At 45.8% G+C, this 18,418-nt stretch overlaps 1 protein-coding gene across 1 annotated transcript in view; it reads right to left on the minus strand.

Annotated features, from left to right (window-relative positions):
* The window catches only part of TXNDC11 (thioredoxin domain containing 11), a 52,872-nt gene that overhangs the window by 13,557 nt on the left and 20,897 nt on the right, over nucleotides 1-18,418 (minus strand). Inside the window, exons 6-7 of the mRNA XM_056866362.1 lie at nucleotides 16,049-16,161; nucleotides 13,689-13,889 (exon numbers count right to left, since the gene is read on the minus strand). Of these exons, the coding sequence (XP_056722340.1) occupies nucleotides 13,689-13,889; nucleotides 16,049-16,161 (314 nt within the window). The remainder of the gene's footprint in view (nucleotides 1-13,688; nucleotides 13,890-16,048; nucleotides 16,162-18,418) is intronic.

Raw genomic sequence — 18,418 nt, forward strand, 5'->3', positions numbered from 1 at the left:
AGTGAAATATACTATCACCACAATGGAAGATGTTGGGAAATTCCTGAGAAAATACAGGAGGGAACTGACAGGTCTTACACCAGACCAGAAACAAGATTAAACCAAGAAGAAGAAGATGACTCGGTCAAAGGAGCAGAGGGTGGATTATAAAACCTATATATTAACACTCTGACAATATGGCCAAAGTAATTTCGTGGAATGTAAATGGTTTAAATGAAAAGGTGAAAAGAGGACGGATATTCAAATTTTTACAAAAACAAAAATATTCTTTACTATGTTTGCAGGAAACTCATATCTCAAGGAAAGACAAAAAGTACCTAGAAAGAAACTCTCTAGGGCAAATCTTCATCTCTTCATCTAATACAAAAACCAAAGGAGTAGTCATTTATGCACATGCATCATTTGCTCCTGAACTTGTATAAAAAGATGAGGGCAGAATAGCTATAATTAGAGCCAAAATACTAGGCCAAAAAACGCTGGTGGTAGGGATCTACGCACCTAATGAGGGCAAAGCACAATTCTACAAACTTCATGATACTTTATTGCAACATGCTGAAGAACAAATATTGATAATGGGTGACTTTAATGGAGTTATAGACTGTGCGATTGACAAAAAATCAAAAGCCAAAGATGATAAGGAAGGCTGCCTTCCTAAGACATTTTTTCAACTTATAGAGGAATTTAAAATACAAGACATTTGGAGAACAATGAAATTGTCATCAAGAGAGTATACCTTTTTTCCCACGAGACATGAATCACACTCCAGAATTGACATGATATGGGCAAGTAAGTCCATTTTCACGCAATTACATAAGGTACAAGTAATACCTAGAACTTTCTCTAATCATAATCCGGTTTCCTTTGAATGGAATAATAGACAAGCATTCAGATGGAGGCTAAATGATAGACTTTTAAGAGAGGACAAAACAAGAAAAGAAATACACACTCTTATTAAAGACTTTTTTGAGATCAATATGAATGGAGAAACCAGTTTAAATATAATTTGAGATGTTTTTAAGGCTGCACTGAGAGGATTTATGATTCAGAAGAATACTGCATGGAGGAAAAAACAATTACAACAAACAAATGACATACTCTAAGAATTACAAAACTTAGAGCAACAACTTATTATGGAATCTAAAGACCAGAGGAAAGATATTCTGTTAAAGATTGGTTGTTAAAAATCAACTTAATCTGGTGGTTATGGAAGAAATGAATAAAAACATGAAATATGCGAAGCAGAGATATTTTGAACATGCAAACCGCCCAGGTAAATTATTGGCCAGTCAATTAAGAGACTCCATGCAGAAGAAAATAATCAGTAAAATACAGACTGAAAAGGGACCGGTACATACTACAACAGATGTACAGAAAGAATTTGTATCCTTTTATACCAGACTATATCAAAAAGACCTTATTTCTGAAAAGAAAATGGACAAATAGTTGAGAACAGTGAATATTAATAAATTATCCCCCGAACAACATAGATCTATGGATGTTCCAATTACAACAACAGAAATAGAAGAAGCAATATCAAAACAGAAAATAGATAAAACACCTGGCCCAGATGGAATTAAGGCTTTGTTATTTAAACTATTTAAAGATGATTTGAAGAATCCGTTCATGAAGGTATGTAATACCATATTGGATACGGGACTCTCTCCTGAGACGAGGTCCCATGCTTTTATATCATTAATCCACAAAGATGGAAGAGACCCGGAAAGTGTAACTAATTATAGACCTATTTCTCTATTGAATGTGGATTACAAAATATATGCCTCTATATTATCGAACCGACTTAAACAATGCATTACAACTTTGATTCATGAAGACCAAGCGGGCTTTGTTCCTGGAAGACAGATAAAAGCTCAAACCCAACCCCTTTCTGACTATATATTACTCGTCCTACACACTTGACACTGAGAGACACTGTCCTTCAGTGTTACTCCTCTGAAGATGCCTGCCACAGCTGCTGGCGAAACGTCAGGAAAGAAAATACCAAGACCACGGTTACACAGCCCGGATAACCTACAAGAAGCAATGAACTCTGACCGTGAAAGCCTTCGACAATATAAAGCTGCTTTTATTTTTCTGACTGCTGAGAAAGCTTTTGACATGGTTTCATGGGAATATATGAAAAAAGTCCTGGAAAAAATGAACTTTGGTGTAAGATTTCGGACCGGAATTGAAGCTATTTACACTACGCAGAAAGCTAAAATATTAGTGAATGAATCAATATCAGATAACTGTGAAATACAAAAAGGAACCAGACAAGGCTGCCCGCTTTCTCCATTATTATTTATTTTGATTTTAGAAACTTTATGTTGTATGATACGCGATACAGATGTAATCCACGGCCTCAAGGTAAACAAACAAGAATTTAAAATGAGAGCTTTTGAAGATGACTTATTACTTATTTTGAAATGACCCGAATCAATCTATAAATATCCTGTTGGATGTATTGAAGCAATATGGTGATGTTTCGGGATTCAGGATTAATCAAAATAAGACTCAGATATTGTTTAAAAATCTGTCAAAGGATGAACAACAAGATTTCATACATACTTCAAGATAGGAGAAAACTAACAAAGTAAAGTACTTAGGTACTTGGATTACGAACAAAAGTAAAGACTTAACAGTTAACAACTATGTTCAACTATGGGAAGTAGTTAAAAAAGATATGATATCATGGTCCAATAAAAATATCTCCTTTTTGGGTCGTATCTCAGTAATTCAAATGAATATTTTACCAAGACTGTTGTTTTTGTTATAGAATTTACCAATAATTACACAAACAAAATATTTTGATATGTGGAGGAAGAACTTGTTGAATTTTGTCTGGCAAGGGAAAAAACTTAGAATTGCCTACAAATACTTGGTTGATTCCAAAGAAAGAAGAGGATTTGCACTTCCAAATTTCAAACTATATGCGGAAGCATTGGTTTTTGTTTGGCTAAAGGACTGGATTCAATTGAAGAATACACGTTTATTGGATTTAGAAGGTTTTGACAACAGATTTGGGTGGCACGGTTATTTGTGGTATGATAAACTTAAAAACCACTCGACTTTCCAACATCATATTGTTAAATCCTCCTTAATAAAAACTTGGCTAAGATATAAACATCTTTTGGAAACCAGTACACCTCTACGGATCTCTACACAAGAAATGTTAACATTACGACCACTGAGACCTTCCCAATTTGTAACGTATCAGGATCTTTTAATATGGGAAGACAACAAATGTGCTCTAAAAAACCATGAAGACTTAAAAGAACATCTGACTTGGTTTCAATACTATCAAATAAAATCTGTATATACACAGGACATGAAGATAGGTTTTATTTAAGATAAATCAATTTTACAACAAACGTTGGACAATAATGATCATCTAATTTCAAAGATGTACAAGTTGTTGTTAACAACATATACAGAACAAGACATTGGGCACAGACATTGGGTTACAATATTCTGTTGAATAGATGGGAAAGACTTTGGTCAAGAGACATGAAACATATACTTTCACAATCATTAAGAGAGAATATTTACAAAATGATCGACAGATGGTATCTGACACCAAAAAACTTAGCTAAAATGTATAGAACAATGTCATCAAACTGTTGGAAATGTCAAGCTGAGGTTGGTTCCTTTCATCATGTTTGGTGGCTATGTGAAAAAGCAAAAAAAATTTGGGATATGATTTATAATGAACTAAGATTGATATTACAACAAAATATCCCTAATAATTAAGTATTATACCAGAATCTATATTGACTCAGAGATCTTTTTTGATTTATGCCACTACTGCCGCAAGATTGGTTTATGCAGCAAAATGGAAAATGTCTGAGATACCTGATAAGACCAACTGGATACATAAAATGTTGGAACTAGCAGAAATGGCTAAACTTACTGCATTAGTAAATCAAAAGGAGAATATGGAATTTGTGGGAGAATGGGAGGCATGGACGACATACTGTTTAAATGAATTTAACTGGGGAAATATTAAAGGCTATGTATTGATTTAATTCAGCCGATTAAAGTAGCAATAGTATTAATGTTAAAATTTATGTTTTAAGATAGCTGAATGTTCATTTAAATTTACAATTGAAATACTATAATGAATTAGAATTTAAATACAAAGGGGAGAACAGAGATATTAAACAGATAGAGGAGGGAAGGGGGGAAGTCGATATGTGAGAATATTTACATTGATTGAAAAGATACTTGGTTCTTGTAGGTTATCCGGGCTGTGTAACCATGGTCTTGGTATTTTCTTTCCTGACGTTTCGCCAGCAGCTGTGGCAGGCATCTTCAGCGGAGTAACAGTGAAGGACAGTGTCTCTTCAGTGTTACTCCACTGAAGATGCCTGCCACAGCTGCAGGAAAGAAATACCAAGACCACGGTTACACAGCCCGGATAACCTACAAGAACCAATGAACTCTGACCGTGAAAGCCTTTGACAATATTTTGAAAAGATACTGTTTATGTTATTGTAAGCTCTTGACCCATCGAACCAGAAATCACCACAGAGACAATCAGATTCCAAGCAGATGGCTTTACTGGTCAAATAGGCAATACAGTGCATTGAAGGCAAGATGACAGCTATGGTTTGTCTTGCCCGTTATTTGGAAATATAAGGCAGAGAAACGGCGGGAGATTACAAAGCATAAACAGAGCATTACTTCCCAGGGGTGGCGTTCCCAGGCTTTGGTATGTGTAGCCGTCCTTGAAGTCTGGACGGTTCAGCAGAGAAACGAAAGGAAACATCTAAACCGAGATAACAGCCTGACATCCTGCTCCCCTTAAGGCCCCCTCCCATCCGGCAAGGGGGCTGGTCTGTCCGGGTAGGTATTGTGAAAAGCGTTGACGAGTTTGGGGGCGGAGACATCCCGTGCGCGAACCCATTCGTCATAGGCAGGGGGGAAGTGTTTCCAGCGGATCAGGTATTGCAAGGCCCCGTGGTGTATGCGGGAATCGAGGATTTTGGAGACTTCGAAATGTTCTCCCCCCCCCCACCATTATGGGCTGTTCAGGAGGTGGCTCCGGGTGCCATTGTGGGAAAGCAACATGGGGCTTTAGAAGGCTGATATGGAAAACGGGGTGTACACATCTCAGAGTTTTGGGGAGAGACAGTTCCACCGTGACAGGATTTATGAGGTGGATGATGGGAAATGGGCCAATGTATTTAGCATTGAGCTTATGGCATGGACGGGTGGAGCGCAGGTTTTTGGTGGAAAGGTATACCAAGTCACCCACTTGCAGGTCCCTACCGGGGGAACGATGCTTGTCAGCCTGCGCCTTGTATTTGCGCTTGGCTCGGTCTAGGTTGCTAACCAGCCAGGGCCATGTTGTACGGAGGGTGTGTGCCCAAGAGGCAATGTCGGCATCTCCCTCCCCCTCTAATCCTTCTATTGGGGTGATAGGACCGAAGTCCTGTCCATACACCGCATAAAACGGGCTGAAACCTGTGGATTGATGTACAGCGTTATTGTAGGCATATTCTGCAAAAGGCAACAGTTCCACCCAGTCATCTTGGTGGTAATTGACATAACAGCGCAAATAGCATTCAAGTACAGCATTGACACGTTCGGTTTGACCATCCGTTTGGGGATGGTATGCACTAGACAACCCCTGCTCCACCCCCACCAATTTGAGAAAAGCTTTCCAAAACTTAGCAACGAAACTACTTCCGCGGTCGCAGATTATCTTGCGCGGAAACGAATGTAGTCTAAAGACATGTGACACGAAGAGGCGGGCCAACTTCTGAGCGGAGGGGATCCCCGCACATTGAACCAAATGTATTTGCTTAGAAAACAAGTCAGTGATAACCCATAACACAGTTTTTCCCCCGCTGAGAGGGAGATCCGTCAAGAGCCTCCTTGTTCGATTACACCAGGAGGCAGGGTTTGAGCAGAGCGTTCCATAAGGCATTGTTCCCGAAGGGAATTTAAGAAAGACTCGGAGACGGGAACCCCCCCTTGTTTACGGTGGTAGTAGGAGCAGTGATGGGGGTTGACGAGGGGGAAGCGTTTACGTGCGGTGGTGTGCAGACTGCAGGCGGCTGGGCGGCCGGTTGGGTTGGAGGAGCTGGAGCGTTGGCTATCGTGTGCTTCCGTTGTGGGGGCCGCTGGGCGGCCGGTAGGGCTGGAGGAGCTTGCGCACTGGTTATCGTGTGCTTCCGCTGGGGCAGCGTCTGGGATCGGGTTTGTACAGCCAGTACGGGCAGGGCTTCTCTTTGCACGGGCGTAAATAAAGAGTCTGTTGGCCGATCGAGTTTAGCCGGGTATTGAGGCAATCGGGAGAGAGCACCTGCGAGAACGTTTTGTTTTCCAGGGACATGCTTCAGGACAAAACGAAACTGAGCAAAGAATTCTGCCCAACGCTGTTGTTTCACGGATAACTTATGGGTTCCTGTGAGGGCGGCTAGATTCTTGTGATCGGTCCAAACTTCGAAGGGGACTTTAGACCCTTCCAGGAATTGTCGCCATAGAGTAAGCGCATGGTGAACGGCCGAGGCTTCTTTCTCCCAAATGGGCCAGTTCAATTGGGAGTGCGCAAATTTCTTTGAGAAGTAAGCGCAGGGGTGAAGGAGACCATCTGGTCCTCTTTGGAGCAGGGCCCCTCCCATAGCTACGTCGGAGGCATCGACTTGTACAATGAACATTCGATTTGGGTCTGGGTGCCGTAGCACAGGTTCTGACGTGAAAAGGCGTTTGAGGGCCACAAAGGCGGTCTGGCATTGATCAGTCCACAGTATTTTAGCGGAGGGTAATGTAGCAGAGCTTCCTTTACCCTTGGTTTTCAGAAGGTCGGTGATGGGCAGCGCTATTTGGGCAAATTGGACGGGGGCTGATAAAGCCTCGGATTTGACTTTGAGTGCTGCAAATGTGGCCTCATTGATGAGAGTGCGACCGCAACCGGAGTCAATGAGTGCCTTAACGGGTAGTTGGGGAACACCTTTATAGTGTTGTAAAACTGCGTCCACATAAACGGTGGTTTCTACTTCCTTCACTTTAGTGGGAGCTTTCGGTTTAGCAGGAGATTCTGCAGAGGTCTGTGGAGACGCTCCACTCACCACAGACCGGAGTCGTTTTTTGACAAATCAAGGGGGGATTCCAGGTTTAAAGCTGGAGGATTCCATGGGTTCTCTTCATCAGAAGAAGGAAAGTTGTCCCCCAATGGGGCATTTGTAATCCGGGACCCGGCGGGGTCATTCGATGTAGGAAGGATAGATGAGTCCTCAACGTGAAGTGCAGAGGGTGTGGGTCTTCCCGGCGCTGCGCTGCGGGTGGCCGCGGTGCCTCTGCGTTGAGGTCGTCCTCTAGCTCGGGCTGTCATGCTGGGGCGAAAGGGTTCAGGGCGATGTGGGCAGACTGCTGCAAAGTGGCCCAGGTCCCCAAAAGTGAGGCAAGCACCTCTTTGAAACCGGGTTTCGCGATCCTGGGGTGGATGCGCGGGTTTCCGTGGATTGGGGGGCGGTGCCTTGGGCTGGGGTTTTTGGACGCTTTTCTCCTTGTTTCTTTGGCGGACAAGGGAAATAAAGCGCCGGCGGCTTTCTACCTCTTCGGCTAATAGAATCCAATCCTCGAGGGTGTCGGGATCACCCCACATATACGACCAGTTCAGAATGTCAGGGTGTAAGGCTTCCCTGAAATGGTGAATTAGGGTGGCTTCGGGCCAGCCCACAATTCTGCTTGCTAGTCTTTGAAATTCATCGGCAAACTCTCGAACTGGAGTAGAGCCCTGTCGTAGTTGTAGAAGCTCCGCTTTGGCTCGTTCCCCCAGAAAGGGGTCCTCAAACCGCCTCCGTAAGGCAGTCATGAAGTTGTTGAGGGAACGGATAGAGCGGGATCGGGTGTCGAACTGGAGGACCATCCAGTCGGCTGCTTTACCTGTCAAAAGGGAAGCCACATAGCGAACCCGGCTGTCCTCTGTAGGGAAGAACTGTCCTTGTTCTCGCATATAGCTGTCTACCTGATGCAAGAAACAGGGCAGGGTTTCGAGAGATCCATCGTAAGTAGTTTTCAACTTGAGTTGTTTCCAAGGACCGGGCATGGGTTGGCCCGGTTGCACGGGTGCCCTGGGTGCAGGTAAAACGGGACCTCCGGGAACCGGAGGTTGAACAGGCACATTAGCGGGTGGCTGGGCTGGCACTCCCTGAACCGGTACTGCGGCCCCCTGTGGAACGGGTTGTGCCGGGGTTGTCAGGGCCTGCTGTAACTGCCTGTTGTCCTGGAGCAAGCGTTCCATTAGCTCCTGGAGTTGATCTACACGGCCAGATAGCTCTCGATTCTGAGCTCGTAACAGGTGAACGTCCTCACCCGGGCCACCTGTACGATGAGGTTTGCTTGTCCTAAAACTTGTGGCCCATTGAGAATTGTCCCCATACAAGTCCTCTTCCTCAGACTCCTCGGAGTCTTGGAGTCGTTCCGCGAGGCGGCGTGCGTGTTGGGTCGTGCGCGACGGAGCAAATACCGGGGAAAACGACAGACCCAATGGAGGACCGCTCCTTCCGGAGTCTTTGGGGCGGCCGCCTGTCCGCGCCCGATCCGCAGCCAACTGCAGTTCTTTATCCCTTGCGGCTTGAGCCTCGGCTTCCGCCTTAGCCGCTTCAGCAGCTTCCCTATCCGCGAGAGCTTTTGCGCTTTCAAGTCTCAGAGCGGCAGCTGCGGTAATGTGCGGTAAAAGTTCCGTTTCCAGGAGCGTGAGTAGGGGGTCGGGATCCCCACCTAACAATGGTTGCACTCGGACCGCGACCACTGGTGCATCGGCGCCGAACGTCGAGGTAAAACGTTGAGCCAAGGTGGCTATCGTGGTATCCTTTGTACAATCCGTAAAGAGGAGGGCCGTCTGGATAGCGACCCTCTTGGCTTCAGCTTGACAGTCAGCTGCATTGGGTACCAAAGAAAAACCTGCCGGTGCGGCTCCCGCCATGGTACCTTCCCCCAAGGCGACAGGGCGCGCTAGAGCCGTGGATGGGAGAGTCTCACGGGCAATAAGCTTATCCAATAAACCGGTTAGTATTTGTAAGTCCTCAGTTGCCAGCCGGGCATCATCCAGCAACTGATCAAAATCCTGGAGGTCTAAACGAGCATTAGTATCCTCCGACGTTAACATCCAGAGAACCCTCACTAGAGATTGCCACTGTGTCTGGACCAGTCCACTCAAGCGGCAAACCTCTGAATTAGTCCTAAAGAGTTCAGCTACTATGTCCCGTAGAAGGGTAGGATCCTCGGATGAGTACTCCAGAATTCCAAGAAGCAGTAGTCACGGTTCACTCGGAGAGCGCCCTCCTAGCTCCCATCCGAGTGGCAGGCGAACCCTCCGGGGCTCCAGCCTGACTAAAGAATCGATGAAGAAGAGTGTCAATAGCTGTCATAATGTAAGCTCTTGACCCATCGAACCAGAAATCACCACAGAGACAATCAGATTCCAAGCAGATGGCTTTACTGGTCAAATAGGCAATACAGTGCATTGAAGGCAAGATGACAGCTATGGTTTGTCTTGCCCGTTATTTGGAAATATAAGGCAGAGAAACGGCGGGAGATTACAAAGCATAAACAGAGCATTACTTCCCAGGGGTGGCGTTCCCAGGCTTTGGTACGTGTAGCCGTCCTTGAAGTCTGGACGGTTCAGCAGAGAAACGAAAGGAAACATCTAAACCGAGATAACAGCCTGACAGTTATACATTTATGATATTTGAATGATGAAAATGAAAATGATGTAACAAGAAAAATTTTTTTTTTTTAAAAAAAGACAGCATGTCACGGAGGCTTTTCCGGGAGATTCCAGGCACATCCTCAGCTGATATGGGGGGCTGGCACCCCACTTCCCAGGCTGCAGGCCTTCCCCACCACCCCTCATAAGAACATAAGAAAAGCCCTGCTGGATCAGACCCAGGCCCATCAAGTCCAGCAGTCTGTTCACACAGTGGCCAACCAGGTGCCTCCAGGAAGCCGACAAGCAAGACGGCTGCAGCAGCATTTATCCTGCCTGTGTTCCACAGTACCCCATAGAATAAGCCTGCTCCTCTGATCCTGGAGAGAATAGGGATGCATCATGACTAGTGTCCATTTGGACTAGTAGCCATGGATAGCCCCATCCTCCATAAGAACATAAGGAAAGCCCTGCTGGATCAGACCAAGGCCCATCAAGTCCAGCAGTCCGTTCACACAGTGGCCAACCAGGGGCCTCTAGGAAGCCCACAAGTAAGACGACTGCAGCAACATTTATCCTGCCTGTGTTCCACAGCACCCCATAGAATAGGCATGCTCTAATACTGCAGAAAATAGGTATGCATCGTGACTAGTATCTATTCTAACTAGAACCCATGGATTGCCCTCTCCTCCATGAATATGTCCACTCCCCTCTTAAAGCCTTCCATATTGGCAGCCATCACCACATAAGAACATAACAAAAGCCCTGCTTGATCAGACCCAGGCCCATCAAGTCCAGCAGTCTGTTCACACAGTGGCCAACCAGGTGCCTCCAGGAAGCCCACAAGCAAGATGGCTGCAGCAGCACCATCCTGCCTGTGTTCCACAGCAACTAAGATAATAGGCCTGCTCCTCTGATCCTGGAGAGAAGAGGTATGCATCATGACTAGTATCCATTTTGACTAGTAGCCATGAATAGCCCTCTCCTCCATGAACATGTCCCCTCTTAAAGCCTTCCAAGTGGGCAGCCATCACCACATCCTGGGGCAGGGAGTTCCACAATTTAACACCAAGAGCAAAAGCAACCAAAAACATCCCCAGGTGTCCTCCCCATGGCTCTTCGCTACCAGTAGCCGGGAAGGTGTGTGGGGGTGTCTTTCAGGGCTGCTCTTGTGCTCCAACAACAGCCTGGGAACACAATCCTCACTTTTTTAAAACTTTATTTTAAAAAACCCAAATAAACTATAATACAAAAGTGTAGAACAGAAATTACTGAATACATCAACAACAAAATATACAGGCTCAAACAAACTGCACATTCTAGACAAAAACAAAATTCACTTTTCAAACTTTTTCGGGCTTTTGGCTGTGTAAAGAACAGGTTAGTTAGGTCAGACGAACACACTCATCTCTGAGAGCTTCTCCGGCCACTCCTTCTTTGGGATTATATTTCTCGTCCCGTTTTGGGCAAGTCTTAACCTTGCCGAGGTTTTACTGCATGAAGCACTAATTCATGGACTTCTTTCGGAAGGAAATCCACGCAATTCAACTAGAAAAACTTAGGGGTTAATGGCAACTCTTTCTGTACACCTTGTGAGATCACCGTGGCAGTCATATTTCAGAATTCCACTGCTTCGCTGCATTCCCACCATAAATGTATGTAATTTGCATTAGCTGCTCCACATATCCAACAATTCCCTTTAGCCCCTTAGTAAATTTTTGCCCATTTACAGGGGGACAAGGTGCCACCGGTGTAGCGTTTTAATTACCTTTTCTTTGGCAGAGACATTTACAGAAAATGCTCACCCACTTCTCAACACGAAGGCTCAAACCTCTGCATTTAGTGGGGCTTTCAGATCTTTTGTCCAAATCCTCACTTTCACACTTCTCCATCAATCCTTTTCTAACATTTTATTTGCAAGTTTCAGAGGGTAGCTCCGTTGGTCTGCAGTAGAAGTGCTGGATTCGAGTCCAGGAGCACCCTAGAGACCAACAAGATTTTCAAGGTATGACCTTTTGAGACTCAAAGCTCATATCTGACGAAGACAGCTTTGACTCTCGGAAGCTCATACCACCCAAAATCTTGTTGGTGGCTTCAAAGGTGCTCCTGGACTCGTCTCTAGCCGATATAATTTGCTGATGTTAAGGCTGCCATTAAGTTTTTCTGAGTCCAGAGCCTTCCTGAATACAAATGTGCACCACCTTCACCCCAACATTCCTGCCCAGCCACCAGGCTTGAAGCACAGGATCCTGGCCTCTGGCTGCCTCATCCATGGCTTTTCAGGAAAGGGTGACGCCCTTTGAGTCAACCCGCCATCCATCCCAGGTCTGGCCAGTCACCCAGGCTCCCATCCCAAAAGAAAGAAAGAAAGAGAAAGAGAAAGAGAAAGAGAAAGAGAAAGAGAAAGAGAAAGAGAGAGAGAGAGAGAGAGAGAGAGAGAGAGACCGAGACCGAGACCGAGACCGAGACCGACCGACCAGTATTTCCAGTTCACAGTCTGCGGAGAGGGACCTGCAAGATCTTCTGAGCAGCGCTGGCAAAGACGGAACAGACAGCTGCTCGCCACACAGCTGCCTCAAAGGCAAAGTCCTCCCTAGGCTGGAAGGTTAAATCACGAAATGCTCCTGGCTCAGAGTTTCTGTTACTCCTTGCAGCAAATAAGTTACGCAAGACGTCCCCTGGAAGCAACAGGAACCCTGCCAGGCAGCTTGCCAAGTCAGTCACCTGTGCGTGTCCTGAATAGGCCCGGATGTTACCTGGTGTGGAGAAATCCCCTCCAACTCGATATTTGATTACTTGGGGCGACACTCTACGCATGCTCAACAGGCCGCGATGCTAAAAGACTGGCAGAAGGAAAACCACAGGAGACAACTCCTCTCTTGTGCCCAAGAGTGGTAAAAGGGTGTGGGCAGCGGGCAAGCTTACCATCCCTGGAGCACAACAGCTCAGAACTGCAAAGAGGCCGTTTACGGTTCCCACACTAGCCGGCGCCAGCCTAGCAGTGCTTTCATTCTTCAAGGGGTGCTTGGAGACACTGTCAGTTAGGACTGCATTTGACATTTAATTTTTTATCTATTATCTAATTGAGAGTTTAAATGGTGGTCTTTTATGTATTATGTACAAGTGAAGCAGGAGATGCAGCAACCAGGGTGGCGCTTCCAATCAGCAACATAAGTGCAGAGGCAGGGGATGGCAAACCACTTCTCTTGCCTTGAAAACCCTACAGGGCCGCCATGAATCAGGTGCAACTTGACGGCACCCTCCACCACCACCAAATGCAGTGCCAGATGTGTAAATCTGCCTAGTAGCAGATAGAATCATAGAGTTGGAAGGGACCACCAGGGTCATCTAGTCCAACCCCCTGCACAATGCAGGAAATTCACAACTACCTACCCCCCCACTCCCCCAGTGACCCTCACTACATGCCCAGAAGATGGCCAAGATGCCCTCCTTCTCATTATCTCCCTCCCATCATCTGATACTCTCAGATTTGCTGGTGGCAGCCAGGGGGAAGTTCGGTAGCCCCCAGGAGTAAGGGAAAGGGACGGTGGCACCAAGCGGAGACTTGGGGAGGCCATGGGGGTTTCCCGACCCCCCCAGGACTTGAGGGAATGGGGCTTGCGAGTCCATTTCCTTCCTTTGCAGAAGTGGGGGTTATTCCAGCCCCTGCAAACCCAGGAAAGAGTACTGTGTGAACTGAAATCCTAACAAGTTTGGTCCTGCACTAGTCTTGTGAAATTCAGAACTTGCAGGGCTATAAATGCATCTGAAGCAGGTCAAGACAGGCACGGACATTACAATCAGCTTCTAGATCGGTGGTAGGCACATATAAAGCCCCCCCCTCCAATGCACCGTGGCACACCAGACCATTTTGCTTGGAAAGCAGCATTGGCTCTCTGCTCGAGCGATCGAGGCACAGCATTTCCTTTCAATATTTATAACCCGTTTTCCTCTCCAACTGGGGACCCAAAGTGACTGATAGCCACAGCTCTCACCGCCTGAGGGGGTGGGGGTGGGGGAAAGGATCACTCACCTCATCAACAAGCGGCTGATTTTCTGCTAAGGGGTCAAACGGGAGAAACAGGAACAGTGCCGGACCCTTCTTGAGCTCGTTGTTCAGCAAGAGACTTTTCCCTCCATGAGGTCTCAGCCAGCGGACAAACGTTTCTTGGTTCTCCAGGGCCCACCGGCAAATATTTTCAGCAGTGTAGTTCATGGCTTCATGTGGATAGAGCTAGAAAGGAAGGCAAATGTTCTTGGGATTGGTGCATAATGCAGAAAATCAAATAAATCTACCATTGAACGTGGCCCATTGCAAGCGGTGGGAGGGACAGTGGATCTTCAGCTCTCAAATGTGTCCTTCTTAAAACTGTGAGGCTTTTATTGGAGAAGGACCAGGAAGTCCCCATGTCCTTGTGAAGGAAAGGGGAACCGAGTCCTCACACAGGAGACCACCTTGGGTGTGGGTTCTCACCTGCCAGAATTTAAAGAATTATTTTCCCAACACTGTTTTTAAAAAAGAGGCAGGATTATTCTCTTTTCCCTCCATTCAGGAAGAACATAGATTGGCTTCTCCTTAGTGCTGGGAAGGATAATAGATACCGAGAAGACCAGGTCATTTCGGTCACTCCACGGCTTCCGTTCTGCCTTCCAACCCACAGCTTGGAATGCACCGGTTTGTTTTATGATGCTAAAGTGAACCTATGAGGCCGCCTCATTGACTTTGCCTTTCTCTGACTTCGGATGTCACTCTGACAAAAAGATGCATCTGACAGGCTGTTTCCAAGGGGCCGTGCTTTTGTTTCTGGTCGACATCCTCAGAACTGGGGGGGATGCCTCTACTTTATTTTGATACAACCTACCTTTAGCATGAACCAGCCTTTCCTTTTAGTGGCTTAACTGGTCTAGGTGGACTGAGGCAAGAGGAACAGGTTCCCTTCAAGGGGTTCGTTCATAATGCATAAACGTAGTTGTTCAGGGCTTGATGACCGTCACTGTGGCATCTCATATTTTCAGCAACGGTTTTACCGTAGTCTCTCAGATAATCCTCAGTACAAAGCTTACTTATTTCACATCAGAATAAGGTTTGCGGCATGCCGTAAAAAATGCATGAGTGTGAATCTCTCGTCGTTGCTTGTTTATATGTTAAGTTTCCACCAGTCAGTGGTGGTGGATGAATTTGTTTCTTAATTGGCTGCTTTCTAGAACAGTTCCAATTTTCAATTCAACAGAGCAAATCGCTAAAGTAATTATGAAATTATGAGAAATTGGGGAGAAGTAGGGTTAGTATTAAAAGTTAGCTTTTTGTTGTGATTATAACAACTGGGGTTACCCAAATATTTATTTATATACTGTAACATTTTTGTCTTGGCTTTAATAAAATCACAAGGAACCACAAAAAGTTTAGGATTAAGTTTTTTGGTAGCAATAATTTGAAAATATGGTCATTAAAATATAAAATCTGAAGGCTGAAAAATGAGTTTGGCTCCTGAACTTCCAGACTGGCTGCTTAAGGCAAAGAAAAAAAGGAGGAGGAGGAGGAGGAGGAGGAGAAGTTGGTTTTTATATGCCGACTTTCTCTACCACTTAAGGAAGAATCAATCCGGCTTACAATCACCTTCCCTTCCCCTCTCCCCACAACAACCTGTGAGCTAGGTGGGGCTGAGAGAACTGTGACTAGCCCAAGGTCACCCAGCTGGCTTCGTGTGTAGGAGTGGGGAAACATATCCAGTTCACCAGATTAGCGTCCACCGCTCATGTGGAGGAGTGGGGAATCAAACCCGGTTCTCTGATCTGGAGTCCACCACTCTAAACCACCGCTCTTAACCATTACACCACGCTGGCTCTCCAGTGAATCCAGGCCTGCATCAGTGTCAAGCGATTTGGCTTCTCTGATGCAATGCAGCACCCTCCTCTGAGCAGTTTCTTAAAAGCAGCCGAGAACAACCTCTGGCTGTGGGCCAGGGCGACTCACCCACTTTGGGGCAACTGTGGACGGCCACATCTTGGCCCAACAGATGCTGAGAGCTGCAGTTCGAGCAGCTCCAGGAACGAAGCCGCTCAAAGTCGCCCCTGCCCCCTCTGCCTCAGAGACACTTGGGACAACCGTGGCTTTCCAGCGAAAAGAAAGTCAGTCTGCGCGAGTGTTCGGAAGCACATTCTGCTGTAAGGTCTCCTTTGCATCTCTTGAACCCGGACCTGCCACTCGAATCTGCTGTGGCCCTTGCTGTCCTCCAAGAGGCATACATATGCAAACCAGCCCTACCATTTGTTTGTTGTTTTGTACATCTGTCTGTATGTTCTTATTGTATGTTTAAATATGTTTTAAAGCCTTCACGTTTGCCGCCTTGGGGACGACATGTAAATGTTTTAAACAAATACATCTGTACTCACCAGAGAGGTGTTGATGTGTCTGTGCAGGTAGACACTTCCTGAGTTGGTCAACGGGATTTCTTTCGCAATCAGCTTATCTGTGATCACACCAAAGTGGATCGTCCCAAGATAATCTAGAAGGGGAAATGGAACGGACACACGAGGTCAGCGGAACAGCTCGAGCTCCCGCTGGGATGCAGCTTCCGTCACTTGGTAGAGGAAACCCACAGAGCTGGAAAAGGGGGATTCTGGGAAATCAATTCAGTGTGGTGTAATGGTGCCATTTTACACAAGAAATGTAAGCCTCCTCGTCTTTCATGTCAGCTGCCCCAGAAGGTACTAAACAACTCATGTTTGTGAGGCAAAAACACGTGACCATGAGGGGAGAGAGCCACAGTGCGGCCCAGTGGCCAGAGAATCAGACTAGGATCTGCAACTGGAATTCCCTTGGATCCCCTGTATTGTCTAACAGAAAAAGCACCGTTTGAGATGATCAAGCATAGCTTTATTTACTACTCTCTAGCCCAGTCATGTTTAAAGTCCGGCCCGGGGGCCAATTGTGGCCCCTGGGCCGATTTAATTCGGCCCCCCAGCCTGTTTTGCAGAGAGAGAAAAAGGGGTGCATGGGGGCTGCGCCTGTGCTTTGCATCCCCGACTGAGGGGGCAATGCTTGGGCGGAGGGTCGCCTCGATTGGCTGTCTCAGCCCCACCCCCCGGAATGAAGGCCAGCGAGTCTGAAACCCTAGAGAGGCCACTTCCTTCTTACCCGGACTCCACCGCTCCAAACCACCGCTCTTAACCATTATACCATGCTGGCTCTCATGGGGAGAAAAACACCACATTCCTCCCTGCACGGGAGATGTCAGAGTGTTTGAATCTTGGACTCCATGAGAATGAAAACCAGTTTATTTCCTGGCTCAGATGAGGGGAGGACAGAATACCCCTGGCATGGTTGAAGGGAGAGAGTCGACAGTCCCAGAGAGGCACAGGAGTGGGGGGGGAGGGGGGAGGAAGAGTTCCTGCTCCCTCCCTACAGAAGGAAGGTTGGAGATTTAGAAGCTGGGGGGCATCCGGTGAGCTGAAAGGGGCTTTGGGGAAAGGAAGGAATGTAGCCATGGCTTTTGCAAAAAATAGTTAATTTGCATTTAATTAATTTAATTAAGAATGTCAGCAAAATGGTCGGCCCTCGCGCATGTTCACTTCATCAAATCTGGCTCTCTTTGAAAAAAGTTTGGACACCCCTGCTCTAGCCAGATGTTATGCTCTGCCTTCGGCTGTCCTAGAAGGAAAACACAAGAAGATTCCAAGATCAGAAAGGCTGTGCCTTTGTAGGTCAGGAGACATCGAAACCGCCGAACATGTATTGTTCAGCTGTCCATTTTATCATGAGGCCCATATTAAATTCATTGCTCCCCTGATCAGTGGATTCCCTGATAAGCCAGTTGAGTTCCTGATTAAGAGGCTCCTGATGGGTGAAACTCTACACTTTTCGCTCCCAACTGCCAATTTTTGTGCCATCGCAATTAAAACATGCAAAAATAGGATGGAAAAAAATGATTAAACCTTGCTATACTTTTAGAAATATTAAGACGATAAGTTAATTATAGTGATATGTATTAATATTTTACATTTTAATAATATTAGATTTTTATGTAATTTGTATTAGTTTTGCAGTTCTATTAAGTCAGATAATTTTATGTATTAACTTTTGGCTGGTCAAACAGACCGTATCAATAAATCGAATCAAGCATAGAAGTATAGACATAGAACTGCAGGAGCTTAGAAGATCTGCAAGTTGTAGTTGTTCCCCCTTGTGTTGGGAGTCTTGGCCGTATAATCATTCTATGGCGCAATATTTCTCGTGTCTAACTGTATCCCAACAGCGAAGAGCATGCGTGCTTGCTAGATTAAATATATTACCATAATATATGCCATAATATATGGAAGATTTAATAAAGTCCCATATCTGGACAGGGTCTGCCCATGTGGGGAGGGCGATATAGAATCAGTTCCCCATGTCCTCCTTAAGTGTTCGCTCTATGCTAGGGGCCGATCTCAACTCATAGACCCGTTATTTGCTGACAGGGAATGGTTACCTGCTAAAACTAAGGTGTCCATCCTTATGACCACACGGGACCCACTAATAACTGACTCGGTGGCAGGGGTTCCTACAGCTCGCAATCAGAGAACGTGATCGTAATTTTGCACCACAAAATGGCTGACTTGGGATAGTGATAATCAAGCAACCAACTTAGTGTATCCACATGTTCCTATAATATGATTTTATTGTATGATATTTGCATATTTTGTATAACATTATTTTATTGTAAACTCTGTTGCATGATTTCCCTTTTAATGCCAATAAAGGCTTTTGTATTCGTTCGTCAGACT

Source organism: Euleptes europaea, chromosome 21 (assembly GCF_029931775.1).
Source record: "Euleptes europaea isolate rEulEur1 chromosome 21, rEulEur1.hap1, whole genome shotgun sequence".
In the NCBI taxonomy this organism is placed as follows: domain Eukaryota; kingdom Metazoa; phylum Chordata; class Lepidosauria; order Squamata; family Sphaerodactylidae; genus Euleptes; species Euleptes europaea.